Source organism: Helicoverpa armigera, chromosome 5 (assembly GCF_030705265.1).
Source record: "Helicoverpa armigera isolate CAAS_96S chromosome 5, ASM3070526v1, whole genome shotgun sequence".
In the NCBI taxonomy this organism is placed as follows: domain Eukaryota; kingdom Metazoa; phylum Arthropoda; class Insecta; order Lepidoptera; family Noctuidae; genus Helicoverpa; species Helicoverpa armigera.
The window spans coordinates 10441075-10458777 of NC_087124.1; the positions used below are offsets into that span (position 1 = coordinate 10441075).

At 36.7% G+C, this 17703-nt stretch overlaps 1 protein-coding gene across 1 annotated transcript in view; it reads left to right on the top strand.

Moving 5' to 3' along the window:
- Cac (cacophony) overlaps positions 1-17555 on the top strand; it is a 200009-nt gene extending 182454 nt beyond the window's left edge. The window contains 18 exon segments of the mRNA XM_064034849.1: positions 438-548; positions 2101-2184; positions 3080-3262; positions 4533-4624; positions 5105-5258; positions 5332-5459; positions 5541-5743; positions 5878-6080; positions 6603-6638; positions 7967-8130; positions 8932-8965; positions 9980-10095; positions 10377-10531; positions 11893-11976; positions 12633-12817; positions 12989-13098; positions 13681-13782; positions 13784-17555. Of these exon segments, the coding sequence (XP_063890919.1) occupies positions 438-548; positions 2101-2184; positions 3080-3262; positions 4533-4624; positions 5105-5258; positions 5332-5459; positions 5541-5743; positions 5878-6080; positions 6603-6638; positions 7967-8130; positions 8932-8965; positions 9980-10095; positions 10377-10531; positions 11893-11976; positions 12633-12817; positions 12989-13098; positions 13681-13782; positions 13784-14105 (2466 nt within the window). The 3' untranslated portion in view covers positions 14106-17555.
- The last annotated feature ends 148 nt before the right edge of the window (positions 17556-17703 follow it).

A 17703-nucleotide genomic window follows, 5' to 3' on the forward strand; every position in this document is an offset into this window, starting at 1 on the left:
TGAGGTTATATTACGTGGTCTAAATTATAACACTATTTTTTATTTATTCTACCCAACTAAGTTTTATTTGTTTTTATTATGTTTTGTTCTAAATTATTGTTTTGGTTAAATATTTTTAAACTGTTATTATTAGCTTTATTTTCACTATGACCCTTTCTAATTTTATGTTTATCCAGTTTTCTATGATCTTTGCACATATCCTCACCAAACTCTTGTCACTTATCCCCTTGATATATTTATCCTTCTATATCTAACTGTTGACCGTTACATGAACCGTAACATAACTTATCTAACAACTTACATTGATTCCATACAATGTTGTACATCACAGAATACTAATTCTTGCTTGAAATGAGGTAATTTATAAAGTAACAATTATGTATTTTCATTGCCATGGGTTTATCCATAACGTCCGGCACTTCATCACAATATGGCAGTACTATAATCAAAATGACATCTACGCGGATGTCCTCAAGTATTCGAATATGGGGTTTACTGGAATGTTTTCTGTGGAAACCGTGTTGAAAATCATCGCTTATGGTGTCAAAGTAAGTACACAAACACAAAGTATCGACCGACACATAGTACAACTACATAAATGGAATATAAATAAATACGATATAGGTACAAATGTACTCTTTCTGCTATTAATTTGATTGTTTTATCTATTTACATGACTGTATGGGATTATTTCCAGCCGTGTAATTATTATCCCTTCCCAAGTATCCAGTACTAGTTTCTCTCTGACGACGATGATGATTGTAAAGGTTTATTTGCAATAATTGTATAGCATGGCTTCTTCTCCTGCTGCATGTGGCACTAATGTATGTGAATACACGCGTTCTAATGTTGTTTTTCTCCCGAACTTACTAACAATACTTGCCGATCGTTACCTTGAGGTAAGTACCTACTATTTTACTTTGGCGGAGATCTGCGGTTTCGGAGGTCAGTATACTCTTTGTACGATATTTTCCTGTACTAAATGTTGTCCGTCATAACACCTGATCGCATGTATGTACATTGGGAACAGCATGAAGCACGTGCACCCTCTCTGCCACATGTTTCGCAAATACATCTCAAGAACATGATACTCATCAACAATAAAGAAACATAACACAAATACTGACACACTCACGTCTACATGAAAAGATGTTACATAACAGAACATTTTATTAGATGATAATATCGGCTAGATAAAAATATTTTTAATCATTCAAAGTTAAATGCTAGAAATTGAAAACTTTAGAAAATATTTGTGAAAATAATTTAAATTTTGAGAGGGTTTATTCATCTAGCATTTAGCTTTCACTAAATTGATAATGTTTTGAGTTAAGGTTTAAAAAAATGGTATTGATTTTGTGGTAGTTTCACGAGGCTCCACCACTACTCATGGACATATTAACATTCATGAACCTCGTCTTTACGACCTTCTTCCTTCTCGAGACCGTATTGAAGCTGATCGCCTTCGGGTGTACGGTAAGAATTTGACACACTTTCAATTTTTATATTAACTAATTAATCTAAAACTTGTTTTATCATTTGATAAGATGATAGCTTTATTTCTATTAATATGCTAGAAGCCATGGGTATGTAATGATAATAATTGTAGGTGAAAATGAGCAACTAATGTACTTATAATCATGTAAGATTATTGTATAACTTTGTGCTGTATTAAAATAATACGAATGCATTATGGAATGTGCAATATAATCGTGTGCGCCTAACACAATACACTATCATTATTTTATAAATATTTAGCCTAGCTATTAATATTCAATATTGACTTGAATATACGTATTTCAATTTAGAATTCATTTTTATAGAGAATTTAAGAGATTACGCTTTTTTAATATGACATAGGTTTTTAAATGCATTAACTTTTCTTAGATTTATGAATAACATATTTTTATGTATTTGCATAGATTAAAAAAATCAAGAGAGATATCCTGATTCCTTTCCTTATTCATAAAGTCCTTTGATCTTAAAACAGTCTCAGAATGGAAAGTGTACATTTGTATACTAATTTCCCTTTTGTATTCTTTTGATGAATTTTGTTAGAACTTCTGCAGGATTGATGCTCACATGTTGATCTGTTTCCAGAATTTTTTCAAAGACCCTTGGAATACATTCGATTTCATTACGGTCATTGGAAGTATTATTGACGCCCTCATTATGGAGTTTGGCGTAAGTATTATCAACGTGTGAACTGTCTTTAATATCTTTCTCAGCTTCTATACTTACACTTACTAATTTCATTTTGCCTACTGAATCCTTCTTTGCTGCTGGCAATTTTTGTATTTTTTTGATTTGATGAAAGTGAAGATAAAGGATCTATCCTGATTACAGACCGACCTTGCTGAAAACTGTGCTGACATATCCTGTCAGCAGGTAACATATCAACTATTTGATTGCTAGGAATCTTAGATTTTTGTAACGGTTTGGTCGATGGTTTAGACAAAGTGTGTACATACATTGGACAGTGGTCCAATATCAGTAGTGCTAGACAATATTCTTAGAAAATTAGGATTTATAGAAGTTTTGTAGTTACAACTTACGTACCGTTGTTCGCTAGGGACCAATTGTTTTTGGGGTTGTTTTAGATATTATGACAATAATTCATTTTATGTAGGTACATTTTGTGTGTTAATTTCCATAAAACCTTAGATAATTTGGATTTTTCTCGTTTATACTGCTAGATTTTTCATATTTATTATATTGCGAAAAAGTATTGAATCTAATTCAAAACTTTACAAAAACGTAGCTTACAAAATTATTATATTCATTACATTTATATTTTTGTACTCTTCATTATTTATACATAAATTATGTTCCTTGTTTTCGTGTTTATCTAGCTAACTTATATCATGGACTAGATTTTATTTATACTTAAAAGTTGTCTTTAGTTCTTAATAAACCTAACATACATACACTAGTTCGAGTATGCCTGGCTGAAACTATCAGCTTGTACCAACATGTTTTGGAATACCAATTCATTTTGATTGTGTGATGTTATCGAATGAATTTGTTCGTGTCTTACAATATAGGGACATGTATGTATATGTGTATGTGTCGATTACAGGAGAACACATTCAACGTCGGTTTCCTTCGCCTGTTTCGAGCCGCGCGACTGATCAAGCTGCTCCGACAGGGCTACACTATTCGGATACTACTCTGGACCTTCGTGCAGAGTTTCAAAGCCTTACCCTACGTGTGCCTTCTCATCGCGATGCTATTCTTCATCTACGCCATCATTGGGATGCAGGTCTGTTGCGAATCCTCCTGATCCTTCACTTGAAATTCCTTAATCTTTATTAATTAATTGATTTTTAAATAATGATTCTAATGTTAAATCTCAACAGGAATAATAATAATATACATAATGTGTTCGATAGGTACTTTTGGGGGTATTACAGTATTTTACTTGAAAATAGATTTTATAGATTTTGTTAACAGTACGTAATTAAATTTTGAGAATCTAGTTTTGATCATGATACAGTTTTATAGTTATTTTCCATATAGTTAGTAGAGTTAGGGTCAGATAGCCATAGGTATTGGTATCATTAGCGTAAATGCTAGAACTGGACTCCCGATTATGATGTCGCAAGTCCTTTTCCTTTGTGTTAATGTCGTCTTTCCACCCCTGATATAGAATAGTATAATTTAATAAGGGGCTAGTACAATATCAGTTTAGTATCAGATAATTGTTAGCATTCCTCTTTTTACATACCTAGAACAACATAGTCAAGTTTAGAGTAAATTAGTCCATTTAATAATCCTAGTTATAAATAAATAGTTAAACATTACAATAATTCTAGATACTCCGAGTATTGTCAACCTTATGCCTAAATCCAAATGTTCCAAAATGTAATCGTATCTAGTACTGTAGAACAATTTCTCAAATTCAAAATTACTTATGATAAGCCAGTCTAAAATGAATTAACAAAATTCATCTTAGACAGACTCATAATACTTATGAGTAGTGAGTACATTATAAGATTGGATTAAGAACAAAAACAGAACAGTATTGATAAGTTTCTAATGACAGGTTTTCGGAAACATACAATATGATCCAGATGATGCCATCAACAGGCATAACAACTTCCAATCTTTCGTGGCGGCACTCTTGCTACTATTTCGGTGAGAGTACAAAGACGTAGCTGTTACTCAGTCTTGCGGCCACTGCCGAAAATCTGTCTCTACTATCAGTGTTACATATGTACTTACTATCATTTCATTGGCAATACTAACATCATCAATATGTATATTCATAAATTCAGAACGTAGATTTAGAAGATCCTTAGTGGTGACAATATCCTGATTGATGTCCTTGACTTTGAGATTGCTTCTTATGTTTGTATCTCTAGATAGTTTGGTACCCTTGTTTGATATCGTTTGTCGTATCCCTAGTGCTAGTAATAGATAGACACGTCATTAGGTAGAGTGTTTATTTTTGTGGGAAAGCATAGGACTCGGGCTACTGTTATTATTTGCATACAAAGCTGACCTTCTGTGTTGTATCTGCTTGGACACAGGTGTTTGGCAATATAGAATTAACACCAGAGTCTGACATGAACAGACACAACAATTTTCGAAGCTTCATTCAAGCACTCATGCTACTGTTCAGGTAAGGAACATTGAATACAAGTTACTCCAGCCTGAGGATATACCACCGTAAACATACCCAAACATAGGAAAATACAAACATTATCAAAACACCATTTAGACTGCTCCAATCAATTGAAATCAAAAGCAATCTAGTTACAATAATAAAACCCGTAGAGTCACAAATACGCTTCTCAATGGAGTTCTGGGAGTATTTTAGAACAGTTTCATTTGTGTATCATCAGCACGTCTCATGCATGCACTTTCAACTTTCAAGAGTTACTTCATCACTCACATTCTCACTGTTAGTTGTGGAAACGTGTAGAACAGTTTGTTGCAAATCGAATGTTTTGTTTTCCAATAAATTGATCATTACAAAATCAACTAATACTACTAATTCTGGAAATGCTGTTCTTTCTATAGTATTCTTCATTGCATTTATAAGATTTTTCTAATTGGTTGTCGCCCGTGACACGGTTTCTGTGAGCCACTGTATGTTTAGATGCGCTACGGGCGAGTCGTGGCCCAACATAATGTTGGCTTGCCGCAAACCCGCCAAGTGCGACATAGCAGCTGGAAAGGCCTCCAACGAAGAATGTGGAAGTACGCTCGCCTACGCCTACTTCGTATCTTTTATATTCTTCTGTTCGTTTCTTGTAAGTACCCATCAATTCTTCAACATGTCTCATCTAGTACTGATGTGTCTTTGAACTTGTGATTCGTTTTCAGATGTTGAATTTGTTCGTTGCCGTTATTATGGATAACTTTGACTATCTAACGAGGGATTCGTCCATCCTCGGCGCACATCATCTTGATGAATTTGTTAGAATATGGGCAGAATACGACCCAAACGCCACGTCAGTATACTTTTTCAAAAGCTGTGAATAACATACAAATATGTTGGCTTATATTACTGAGGACTCTTTTTCATATTTCAGGGGCAAGATCCATTATACAGAAATGTATGATATGTTGAAGAATATGGATCCGCCTCTGGGGTTTGGTAACAAATGTCCAAATAGACTAGCATATAAGAAGCTTATTAGAATGAATATGCCGCTAGACGATGAGGGGAAAGTTAATTTTACAACAACACTATTTGCCTTAATACGAGAAAACTTGAACATCAAAATGAGATCTCGTAAGTATTACTACCTAAAAACTATTTTCATTTTAACAACGAAGCCACCAGTATACGCCTACTGAATAAACCGAGAGTCGCGTCATTTTAAAGCAAAAGAAAAACCGTTATGCTAAAACTTTTATCTTTTGTAGCCGAGGAAATGGACCAAGCAGATGAGGAATTAAGGGAAACAATAACCCACATTTGGCCATTACAAGCGAAGAAGATGCTCGACTTGCTGGTGCCTCGAAACGATGTACTCAACGCTGGAAAACTGACCGTCGGGAAGATATACGCTGGTCTTCTAATCCTCGAGAGTTGGAGATCTACAAGGTTCAAGCAGAACGGTGTGCCGGTAAGTACAACCACCACTGTAACGCACCTCTGAGTAAATTTGTTTTCAACACTTGTATTTATGTATAATAATGAAAATTTTGATGAATATATAACTATAGTAACTTTAGTAGATCCAAATGAAGCCAGAGTAAATTCGTGTGGCTTGTGCCAGTATGTATATATGTACACTTTGAGCCAAATGTAACTATTAAGTGGGTAGGTACTACACGTTAACAAGTAGTGTTTGTTGATGGCCCCCTATAATTCCCCACATTAGATTACAATTTGGAACATTATAGTTAGATCAATAGAGTTGGTTGTGTTGTCTACCTGTGGTTGTATTGTTGTGAACATTTACAGAACCAGATAAAAAAAACTTTTCGATTGTATCGGTAACCTTCTGTTCCTGTGTTCAGTACATAACTTGTGATTGGCTCCCATACAAACAGATATCTGTATAACAAAGAGTACAACAATACAGAAACACTTTAGTTGAAATCGACTCTTAACGAGTCGACTACATTGGTGGTTTACTTTTCAGGCATTCAACGAGAATAGCCCTACGGCCATTCAGCCGGTAGTATTAAAATATTTTACGGAACGAAACTTTGAATACTTTTTTCTTGCACTATTCTAGATATTTTTCTTTATCATAAATTTCTTCTCGCATTGTGTTTAAATAAATTTACATATTTTAATAAAGAACATTAAATAATACACGATGGCCTATAGACTAAATGGATGGTCAAGAAATAAACAAACAAATAAAAACTGTAGTTTAGAGATTGAACTAATTAAAGAATTTAGAATTAGTACTAGTGACGCACTTGATAACACATTAGTTTGGCAAACCTGTGCAGATGTGGCACGTTTGTCTGTCAAGTGTCCGTCAGGGCTTTGTAAACCACAACATGAACCTGTCCTATAGTTGCAAAATATGTAGTAGTGTAACGAATGTGTGTGTTACAATGTTTGATACCGTGTCTCGTAGATAGAATATCCTCTGTTCGTAGTCTGTTTGTCTTACCAATGTGTGTCATATCGTCCCCTTTGCCTCTCGCTACATCCTATAAACAAATATTAAATATATTCACATTGCATTTTTAGTCTACTGTGATCCATTTATTTTATACAGTTTTCGGTAGCCTGCATGGTGAACTGTTTCAAACTATTCGACAGATATTTATTTCATTCTTCGCTTTTGATATCGTAAGATTTTCGATTACATTTTGGCTCAATCGATATTTACCATCTTAGAAGCCTGGTGATATAAGAAACGTTAAGATATTGCGCTTTCTTGCTACCTACGCTCTTATTTGCCTCCTGTAATTTTTATACTATAGCATAAGAATTTGTTCAAATAAAAATCATTATTCTCAAGTCTGCGCATGCTGGAGAACAAAATATACTTAGTCACTCGACTATTGTATCGTTTTTCTGAAATATAAAATGCAAACGTGAACTCGCAACCTCTGCCTCTGGCTTCAACTTTGTCGCACATGATTTTATATATAGCACCCGTATATCCAAACAAGATGCTTTGTAATTTCAGCTCTTTCACGGTTTTACCGACATGGACTGAACAAAATTTACTCTTACAAATACAACTAACGTGTGATAGTTGTTTTCTCAGATACCTGTAGCCGAATACCTCACTTACACTACAATATATACATTCTCAATTCGGTTGTATGTCCATTCGTTGGATCTCTTACACAGACGATACACACATGACACTATTAAAGAGAACTCCAGCATGGACATGATGTATGGGATGTTTGCGCAAACTCATGTAGGCTTTAGCCGTTAGTGACTCTTGAGTCCTATGCGCTTGTCGCTGTGTGACATGAGCATGCGCAAGTGTGCGTGTGTGGGGGGGATGCGTGACGTGGGGTGCGTGTGTAGAAGGCGTCACTGTTTAACTGCTTGATGGACGTGGCGGCGGGGCTGGGGCCCGGCTCGCGGGCCGGCTCGCTCAGCCATGAAGGGCCCGTCAACGCTGACGGCCATCCGGACGACCCGCATCTGCTGGCCAACCTCGCCAGACGCGGCAACCGAAAATCGCTCAAGTGAGTGCCTGTTGTACTTAGTTACTTTATGAAAGTCAGAATTAATACCCAAAAAATCGACCTCATCCTAACAAAAAAGAGTGATTTCATTCGATCTTAGTACCTATTTATAAATTATCTGGTCCCCTGTTAAATAAAGTAGTTCGTTTTTGCTTTATAAAATCCTCAGCCACGGAAAAAGGGGAAGTCAAAATTTTACTCCGATCCTTCGTTATCATCATGACCCTTGATGTTTCAGGGCCCCGATTCTCCTAAGTTAATAATGTCAAAATCTAATAGAAATCGAATCGCAATATGATCGTAATAGCAGTTTTAACCATATCGGGCATTCTGCTACTAATAAAAGACCAATCGTATTCGATTGACATTTGATTGGTGTGCGATTGGTCTGCTATTTTGATGATTTTGGTCTATACCTACGGTAGTTTGCTGTACAATCATTTTGCAATCGTAAATCATTTGCAGACATAATGATTCATTATTGAATGACAGAAAAGGATAAACACGTTTATTTCAAAGAAAAAATAGCGGAATGCCACATACGGTTCAATCGTAATCGAGTCGGGATTGGATCTCAGTCGAATCGAGTCGAACGTCAATCGAAGGTCGCTTAAGTAAAATTAGGAGAATCGGGCCCCAGGTCATTGTAACTTTCAGAATCGATCATTTTCCATTGCCAATTAAAGTTACAAGTACTTTTATCTTGAACCTACGTAGAACTAAATTAAAAAAGGTTCCAGTAGTAAAGTGTCACTTATCCAAATATCACCTTATCTTTATCACGATTCTCTTTTGTTACAGGAACAATAAAAAGGTGAATACCTTATGTGAAACGGTGATTATATTGACTCGATCATTACTGTTGTAAACCTGATCAGCCAGAGCCATGATAGCCATTGTCTAGTGCAATCGATGTTCCCACCAATATCATTATCACAAACCAAAATTTTTGTAACGATTTATGATTAAAGTGACAATTGGACTTATACCCAGACGTGATGTTGGTCGAAAATGTGATGTTATATGTGTATCCGCTAAACGGGAACCCCCCTTTTAGTACAACTATACATCGATGCATTTTCTTATGTCATAGATAGTCGATGTTGTAATTTTATGTTGAGAGCTTTGTTTTGGGTGTTTACTAACATGATAATAACCATACGATAATAATGTTTGTTGTTACAAATTAGCCATTAATATTAACTGTTTTTCTAGGTATTATTGTCGTAACAAAGTAACTTAGGGCCTTAGGCTCATAGTTAATCAATTTATGTGATGTACATTCGAAAGTATTAATCGTACTATTTAAAGTTTACAGATGGTTGTTGATGTTTAGGTAAACGATTTCAGTAATAGATGATTGTTTTATGTCGATCTTGTAGTACTTTTGTCTTTTCTATTTCTTCGAAATTCATAGGGAATGGTTTTTAACGACTCTTCTTTTATTAGGGATGACTATTACAAAGTTTTCTTAGACATAGCACTTTCACTATCAATACATGAACATACATAACAGTCATAATATCTAACATGACACCAGGACATGTCGTTTCTCTTGTCGGATTACATTCTGCATGCATTACTGAACCTAGCATGTTTCTAGATATAATAACAACTAGATATTAAAAAGTACGGGTAAGTAGAGTAAAGTATAATATTGCACAAGCACGGACTGTTGCATGGAATGCAAAGTTTATCACATTTGTGTGCATGCATTGATATTTTGTAACAATCAGAAAATTTTGTAAATATGGGACAGTAAGTCTAACAATACGTAAATTAAATTAGCTTGAAGATTGAATGCTTGATTATTTCACTAGTAAGGATTTTGATGGAGTATTAATTGTAGGTACTGGAACTACAAGGATCACACCATGCCTCAATGGAGTCGTTGGACGAGGGGCGGTTACAAGCTCCTCACACATACCAGAATGGTCACCACCACGGGAGATCATCCAGTTTAAGGTACATAAACACCAACATCTTATGTTATTTTTTGTTTATTTTACTGTTCAGTTTGTTATTTCCTTTTTATGTTTATAGTGTCATCGAAGAAGAGTCCATTGATCTCAAAGTTATCGTAGTGAACAATGGTATGTGCTATCATACGCATATTCTACTAACCGAATGTACATTCTTCAGGACTAACCACTTCACTCCCCGATTTTCTCGGTGTTGCATGAGTAACATGCATGGGTAACCTGTCATTATTGAATTTACTTTGCTAATAGGTTGTTATTTCACAGACGAACGCCCAGTCCAAGAAGACGAGGCCACTACGGAGGTTATCATCACGATATCGGATTCTCAGACACCGTCAGCAACGTCGTCGAGATAGTAAAGCATGAACACCAGAGACACGGGCGAACGCACAGAGCTCCCCACTACTACCACCCACATGGTAAGCGATCATTCCAGTATTCCGCTACACAAGCCCCTGTAACCTACTTATTCTTACAGACCTGTGTATGTAATGCAGGCAAATCTGGTGATACACCTTCAAGTGTTTATATAATTAGATAACTTAGCTATTTAGATGTTCATTTTAGTTAACAGTGTGTGTTTATCTACTTATTTGGTAGCATATCAACAGATTTGCCATCGCCAACTATTTATTCCTTAACGCTATTGCAATCTTAAGGTAAATTCGGCGTTTAAAAATATTTATCATATTACCTACTTGTATAATTATTCAGCATTCAAACGAGCTACATTATGCTATTAACTATTTATTCTTATGTTCCTCCTGTAGTATTATTTATTCATACAAATACATTTAACGTTAATATCCAAATATATTTTTATTTAGCTTCAATTAACCGATTGAAACAGTTTTGCAAACATTTTTCTTCTCATGAAGGTACTCTGAAAGTTTTGTGAGAAGATGGGAAGTCTAGCTTAAACAGTAGTTGTAGTTAATCATGTTTTTCGTAGTTGTAGTTATAAGATATCAGCGAGCAGTTACACTGCCAATTGATAAGTTCATGAAATTAGATAATTAGATTGTAAAATCTAGCTATATATTCTCACAAGGCTAGTGTTGTAACATTATATCTGTAGCTAATTAGCTATGATTTAATAACTGCTCCTTATTATGCTCATAACTAATTGTTAGCGGTATTATTAATATTTTATCCTCCAGGCCATAATATTAGATGTAAGTACATTACAGATTGGCATTAGATTGAGCCGCCACGTACACTAATGAAGCATTATATAATGTTAAATTTAAATAAATTGGCCTGTATAAAAATGACGATTGAAACTAATTTGCCTGCTGCATGCTAAAATATTGGTGCCCAACCAAAACATATTTGCTCCTTGCACATAAACTGCTTTGATCATGGCCGCCTCGCAGTGGAGGCGCCGGACGCATGCACTCAATGATATCACAAATCATGCAGCATGCAAAGGCTTAACAATGGTTTTGTATTTATTTTTGTATTCTCTGCAGTAGCGTGCTATAGTCACATCAAAGAGGTTTCTCTCATATTGTAATGAACAACTTTACCTATTGTATCAAAGTATTATGCTATAGTCTCCTACAACTGTAGTTAACAACTTTGGACACACAGCTAATCTACCTAGCAACCTATCCTTGTCTATCCAAGTCCGTGTCCATTCTACCTTTACATTTTTGAACCACGTTTGACAGACACCCAAAACTTTTAGAGTCACCTTTGTGAGTAAGGAAATAAGGTCGGTAGTCCGACGGGCTTAGGGTAAACCGTGGTGGAAGGTACATGAAGGTATTCCTGACAGCAGGGAAGGAGTGGAGGGCGCCGCACCCCACGACCAGCCTGAGCCAGCCCTCGCGGTCGCCCAGCCCGCCACACCACACCTACGGTGAGAGCCACTCGCCACACTCGCGACCTCACACCACACACTAACATCACCTATCAGTACCGCGAGTACCGACATACACTACTTAGGCATAAGAACAGCGTCACGGTAATGCTACCTTATATCAATAAGCTCTTAACTCGACTAAAATTGTTAACATTACAAGACTTGCTTCACCAATTAGGAGATGTAGGTAACATCTATTCAAACTCGAAAATGGAAAACAGTACAGAATATCAACATTCTACTTTAACTGTTTTCAAGTCTTACGCAATATTTATATTCAATGTTATCGATTGTAAAGCAAAGGGTCTGAATCAAAATTACTATTGGCTTACACTGAAAATTGTTAGACCCATAAGACCCTTTGCTGGCATAGCAATGTGTCAAAATTTAGTTAATTGGTGTTGATGCGATCCGGCTTTGCACGTCTGTAGATGTATGAAAGCGGCGCGAGTGTAGACGGAGAGCATGGTGGAAATCCACGAGAAAATTGTTTGCACATCTGTTTATTCATCTGAATAGGTATATACTTTGATTATGACCCCTGTTATTTTCCTTGATTTGATTCGAACGTCCTGTTATTTTGGATTGTATTTATGGTTGTTTGTAATTGGTCGTTGATGGGGATGAAGAATGCCAAATGATTCAGAGAGCAGTTTGGGCCCCGATAGGTGAGCGGGAGCGGGACCGCGAGTGGCGGGAGTGGCGCGACCGGTCGTGGGAGCGCGAGGGCGCGCGGCGCGGCCGCGGCCGGCAGCTGCCCCCCACGCCCACCAAGCCGTCCACGCTACAGGTCAAGCAGCAGCCACCCTTCACCAGAATCAGCCACAGCCCCTCACACGTGAGTATATTTTCATCAATATTTCACACTCCAATGGCAATATGATCAAGTATTCTTCCCATTAGGTAGGATATTGTGGGCGCTCTGACTATGCAACTGGGGAAGAATTAACATTACCAAAGGTACTCCTCTTAACGGTTAATTACATAGAATGTGGTGTGATTGTTCCAGTTATCGCTAAGGCACACCGTCAGAGAACCGGTGGAGCCCCAGCACGATGAGTACGAGTACGGCCGAGAAGTTGAAAGACTGATACACCGAGATTATAGATCTAGAGAAAGGTACGTATTTTGAAATAACCCGGGGGAAATATCTGACTACCTGAAAAGTGGAGATAAGTCTATAGGTGAAACGAGGTCCACAGATATTTTTGCCAGTTATGAGCAGTTATTTAAAGCGCCAGCCAAACACAAGACTTGTTTCTCTGCTATGTTGCTTGAATTTTTATTAGTTAATTAAAGTAAATTAATTAGTTCTGCTACTAACGCTAGATGGCGCATTTCGACAGACTCAATAACCTAATTGATGATTTAGATTTACTAAAGATATTTTGCCAAATAATTTAAAATCGCAGCTATCTCGCATTACCCTTAGCCAGCAACCAGTGGCAACAGTTGCTCGTTTGCATCGTGAGTTGATTTCGCAGACCGATTGATCTAGGCAATTAGTACCTGGAATTAACCACTAGCTCGCAGGTAAGGGTGATGTAGAGAATAACTGAGTATTTAGCGCTTCCCGCTTACGCTAATAAATTTTCAGTAAATTGTAGTTGTTTTGTTTTGACTGTATTGTGGCGTCCCCGCATGCAATATAGCATCGAAACAAGTGCTGTGTGAGGATGGCTTAACGCTGGGCGTGTGCAGACGCGGGCGCGGCTACGACGCGGAGTGGGGCCCGGCGCCGCTGAGCTACGAGGCGGCGCTGGCGCTGGGCCGCGGCGCGCGCGCGCTGCCGTCGCCGGCGCCGCGCCTGCCCAACGGCTACAAGCCGCGCGCGCGCCACTCGGACTCGGACGAGGACGACTGGTGCTGACGCTCGCCCCGCCTGCCCTCCGCGCACTCCTTCTGACGCGCCCGCGAGCGCCCCGCGCCTCGAACGATCTCGTTTTATACTCGGCGACCGTGTGTACATAGACGACTCCCGTTGCTCAGCGGTTCGGACGTCGCTCCCGGCCCGCCGCGGCCCGCCTCCGAATTCTAGTATTTACGAAGTTTTGGAAAATTTAATTTTTAATTCGCTAAAATTTTACTCCTTGATTTGTATTACGGTTAGGGCGATCGAGGTATGAGACGGTGCCGGACGACTCGTTTGCGCTAGGATTTTTACATAAAATGAAATTACTAGTCTGTATTGTAAAAGTAAACTTTCTATATTAAATTTGCACTACGTGTTGTCTACGTTATATCGCGTGGTGAGAGGGCGGGCCGCCGCGGCCCGACCCCGCCCGACGCCGTTTCGTATTCAACTTACACGTTGGGAGAACACTAGCGATTCATCGTCAGACAAATTAATACTAGTATTGTATAAAATATTTACATAGCGAATAATTTTTACTTAGTTAATATATACTAAATAAATAATTAAACATTTTTTTATTGAATTTGCTGTCCTTCCCCCAAGTGCTTTATACCTACGTTATTTAAATTTAAATACGATTAAACTAAATAAAGATGAATTGTGTGTAAACTTTGAAAATATATTTCTGCATTAAATGATTACCCAAATTGTTAAATCGTGTACTGAGTATTGTTTAAAGATTTTGTCGCCTGGTTAGTAAGCTTTACGACGGGACACTAGAGCTACGCACTCGCATCGTATCGAGTATCGACGCGCAGTTTTGTACCCAGGGGGAGTATCCTATTGCTTTGTGAGTTAACTCTCGAATATACCTCAAAGTAACATTTAGGATGTAAATTAAACACGAGCCAAAGTTTTGTTGACTATAATTATTATTATACTAAGGAAAAACAGGATACTCCCACTGAGAAATGATACAGTCATCGACATTTTGATGAATTGCCTTTAACTTTAGCGATATTAAAGTAGGTTATGAGTTATAACTAAGTAAGTCTCAACAGTTCAAATATGAGTGACTTTCAATTAAAGAGTTAAAAGTAGGTTATTCATAGATTAAAATATTCATTGAGAAACACATGACACGGCATAAGCGGTCCCTAATAAGTTTAAGGAATCTCTTGTCGATGGCCGGTTATTTCGAGCGAAACAAAACACTGTCACCAGGCACAAAATCTAAATATATTTTGTACACTCTACATCAGAATTGGTTTACAACTTTAGTGTACACACATTATAAATAAACAGTAACTATTGCTAAGAAAAAGATTTGACTTATTAAGTATCATGTTCATTTGATCAACACCTATGCAAAAGCGGTGAAACCAATTCTGCCGACGACTGTACCTTATATTATAAATCCGATATTCGTCCTAATCCCACTTAATACTACTTCATGCCATTGTCATACTAGTCACTTGTTAGCTGTAATCTTTGCTGCGACTGTTGTACTTGAAACATCGAAAAATATATAAAAATACACAAGGGTGTATTTACAATTAGAAAACATAATTCGACAACTCTTTTAATACGGTTCAAATAATTTAAAATTCACTTTAAAAGACTTGTGACGTCGTCACTGAAAACAGTACAAGAGTGGTAGCAGAGAGAAAATCGTTCAACACCATCAAACACATTTGTTGCAAAGCATGATGTAGGTTACTTTAGTACGACAAAATTGTAAATACATGATTTTCTGTGATAACATGAGGTTAAAATGAGAATTATTATTAGAACTGTGTGATTGCATAGGGGTGTTGTTCATTTCTCTAAGGGACGACGCGTGTTTGGCATAAACAGTTTATTGTTAAGGATAGTCGGTTTAGAGGGATTAGCGCGACATTTAATAATAGTGTTTACATAATAAATGGAATATTAAAAAGCAAGCATAAAATAATATTCTAATGTTTTTCAGTTTTGTTAGTGATAGTACTTTTGCACTTACCCACAGTTGTATTGTGTTTCTACCTAATGTTGGAATGTTAATAAGGCAATGTCGAAGACGGGACAAGCAAGTTGTTTCCAAACACGCGGCACGTCTGACAGTAGATACCTTTAGTCGAATCGGATATTACTACCCTCAATATTTTGATCGTTGTTGTTTGTTGCGAAGGGCAGGAACGGGTTATAAGATAGCTTTTATATTTTACCTCTGTTAAAGTTACTAGTACAAAGTGTCTACGCTGGTACGCGGAATCGTGTCATTTTTGTGCAGTATTGTCCATTATTATAGTATACCTATACTTTGTTAATAAATACGCCTGTTTTCATAATTCCGTTTAAAACTACACATATATATGTGAATCGATCGTTTTGAACAATTGATATTATTAATGTTATAATTACAATGCTAATCTAGTCGTAATAAAACAAATAAATAAATAAAAATTGTTTTTTAAAAAGTGTTCGCGAAGAATGCGTGTCTCACAAAATATAAACTTGTTGCCCTCGATTTCAGAGTGTTAGATTTCTTCTATGTAGTTTTATTATTTGACAAGATTGACTCATGAGAAATATTTATATTGTTATTGTATAGACGTATGGGTATTTTCGTTTTGTCATTTGTAATCGGGGTGTTAGGATGATATCTACAATAAGCCGATGGACTTTCGATGACTGAGTGGTATTTAGTACCGAGTGCGTCCCGCTTTGGTGTTTGTGACTCCCTCGTATTTCTACGACGATGTTACACTAACATACATGTATAAGATGTGTAAATATTGTAAAATATAAAGCGACCGTTGTGTAGAGGTCGCCTGTGAAAATGTCTAGTGATATGTTACTAGTTAATGTTAGCTAGGTAATCTCGTCCCCAACTGTCCTTGAATTTAAGTTGGGTGTTTCACTGCCTTAAAGTAATAATGAGAATATTCGATGTAATACTTACTAAACTACTACAAATAAGTGGCATTTCGATTGTTCTAATGGGTTCCATTGTTCCGTGTTCACGACTAGTTCAATGACAAACACTGCGGTTTACGTTCAAACTATTAGCATAACGAATAGAGACAAATAATGTACGAACTAACATGACAGCAGCAGCTATAATAAACAAAGTGTAATAAAATTGTTAATAAATAAATTGTAACTAATATAAACACTCTCTTAGCTCACTTCCCTCGCGCAGGCCGTGGCAGACGAGCGGTCACTTGCAATATTACGTGTTGAGCCTGGACGGAATATTAATGATAAGCTCGTGTGCGCGTCGCCTATATCTATCGAACAATTCAACTACTGAAGTGAGATGAGAAAGTCTGAGCCAAGATGTCATGCCTGCCTTGTATCTGTGTAATCGCTTCACGAACATCATGTTTTATATTAAAAGTTATAATTATAATTGTATATTTAGCATAGAAAGTTCATCGGCGTCGAGAGAAGCACCATAGAATGTTTTTGGTACGTTCCAATAACTTTACAGGATAGTGCAATCCTAATGATATTGTATTAATAAAGAACCAAACTTAAATTAGTATTTAAGTAATTTATTATCCTAAAACTAAAAAACTATACGCATGTTTTCACTATACTGGTAAAATGGTTATGTACAATATGAAAGAGCTACTGTTTTATATATGAATTCTTGCTCGCCTGTAAAATTTTGCAGAATGAATCATATTATAAGATTGTACAATATGAATAAATGCAAAAAAGACATTTCCTCGATTATGTGTGTTTTACTAGTGGGATTTTAGAATGTATTTGCCTTCCAAATACTTTTCTAAAGTCAAACTTAACCATCTAACATAGTTTCTGAACATAGAATTCAGTCTCACTTCCATATTCTACGATAAACTGTCAAAATTTTAATTAAA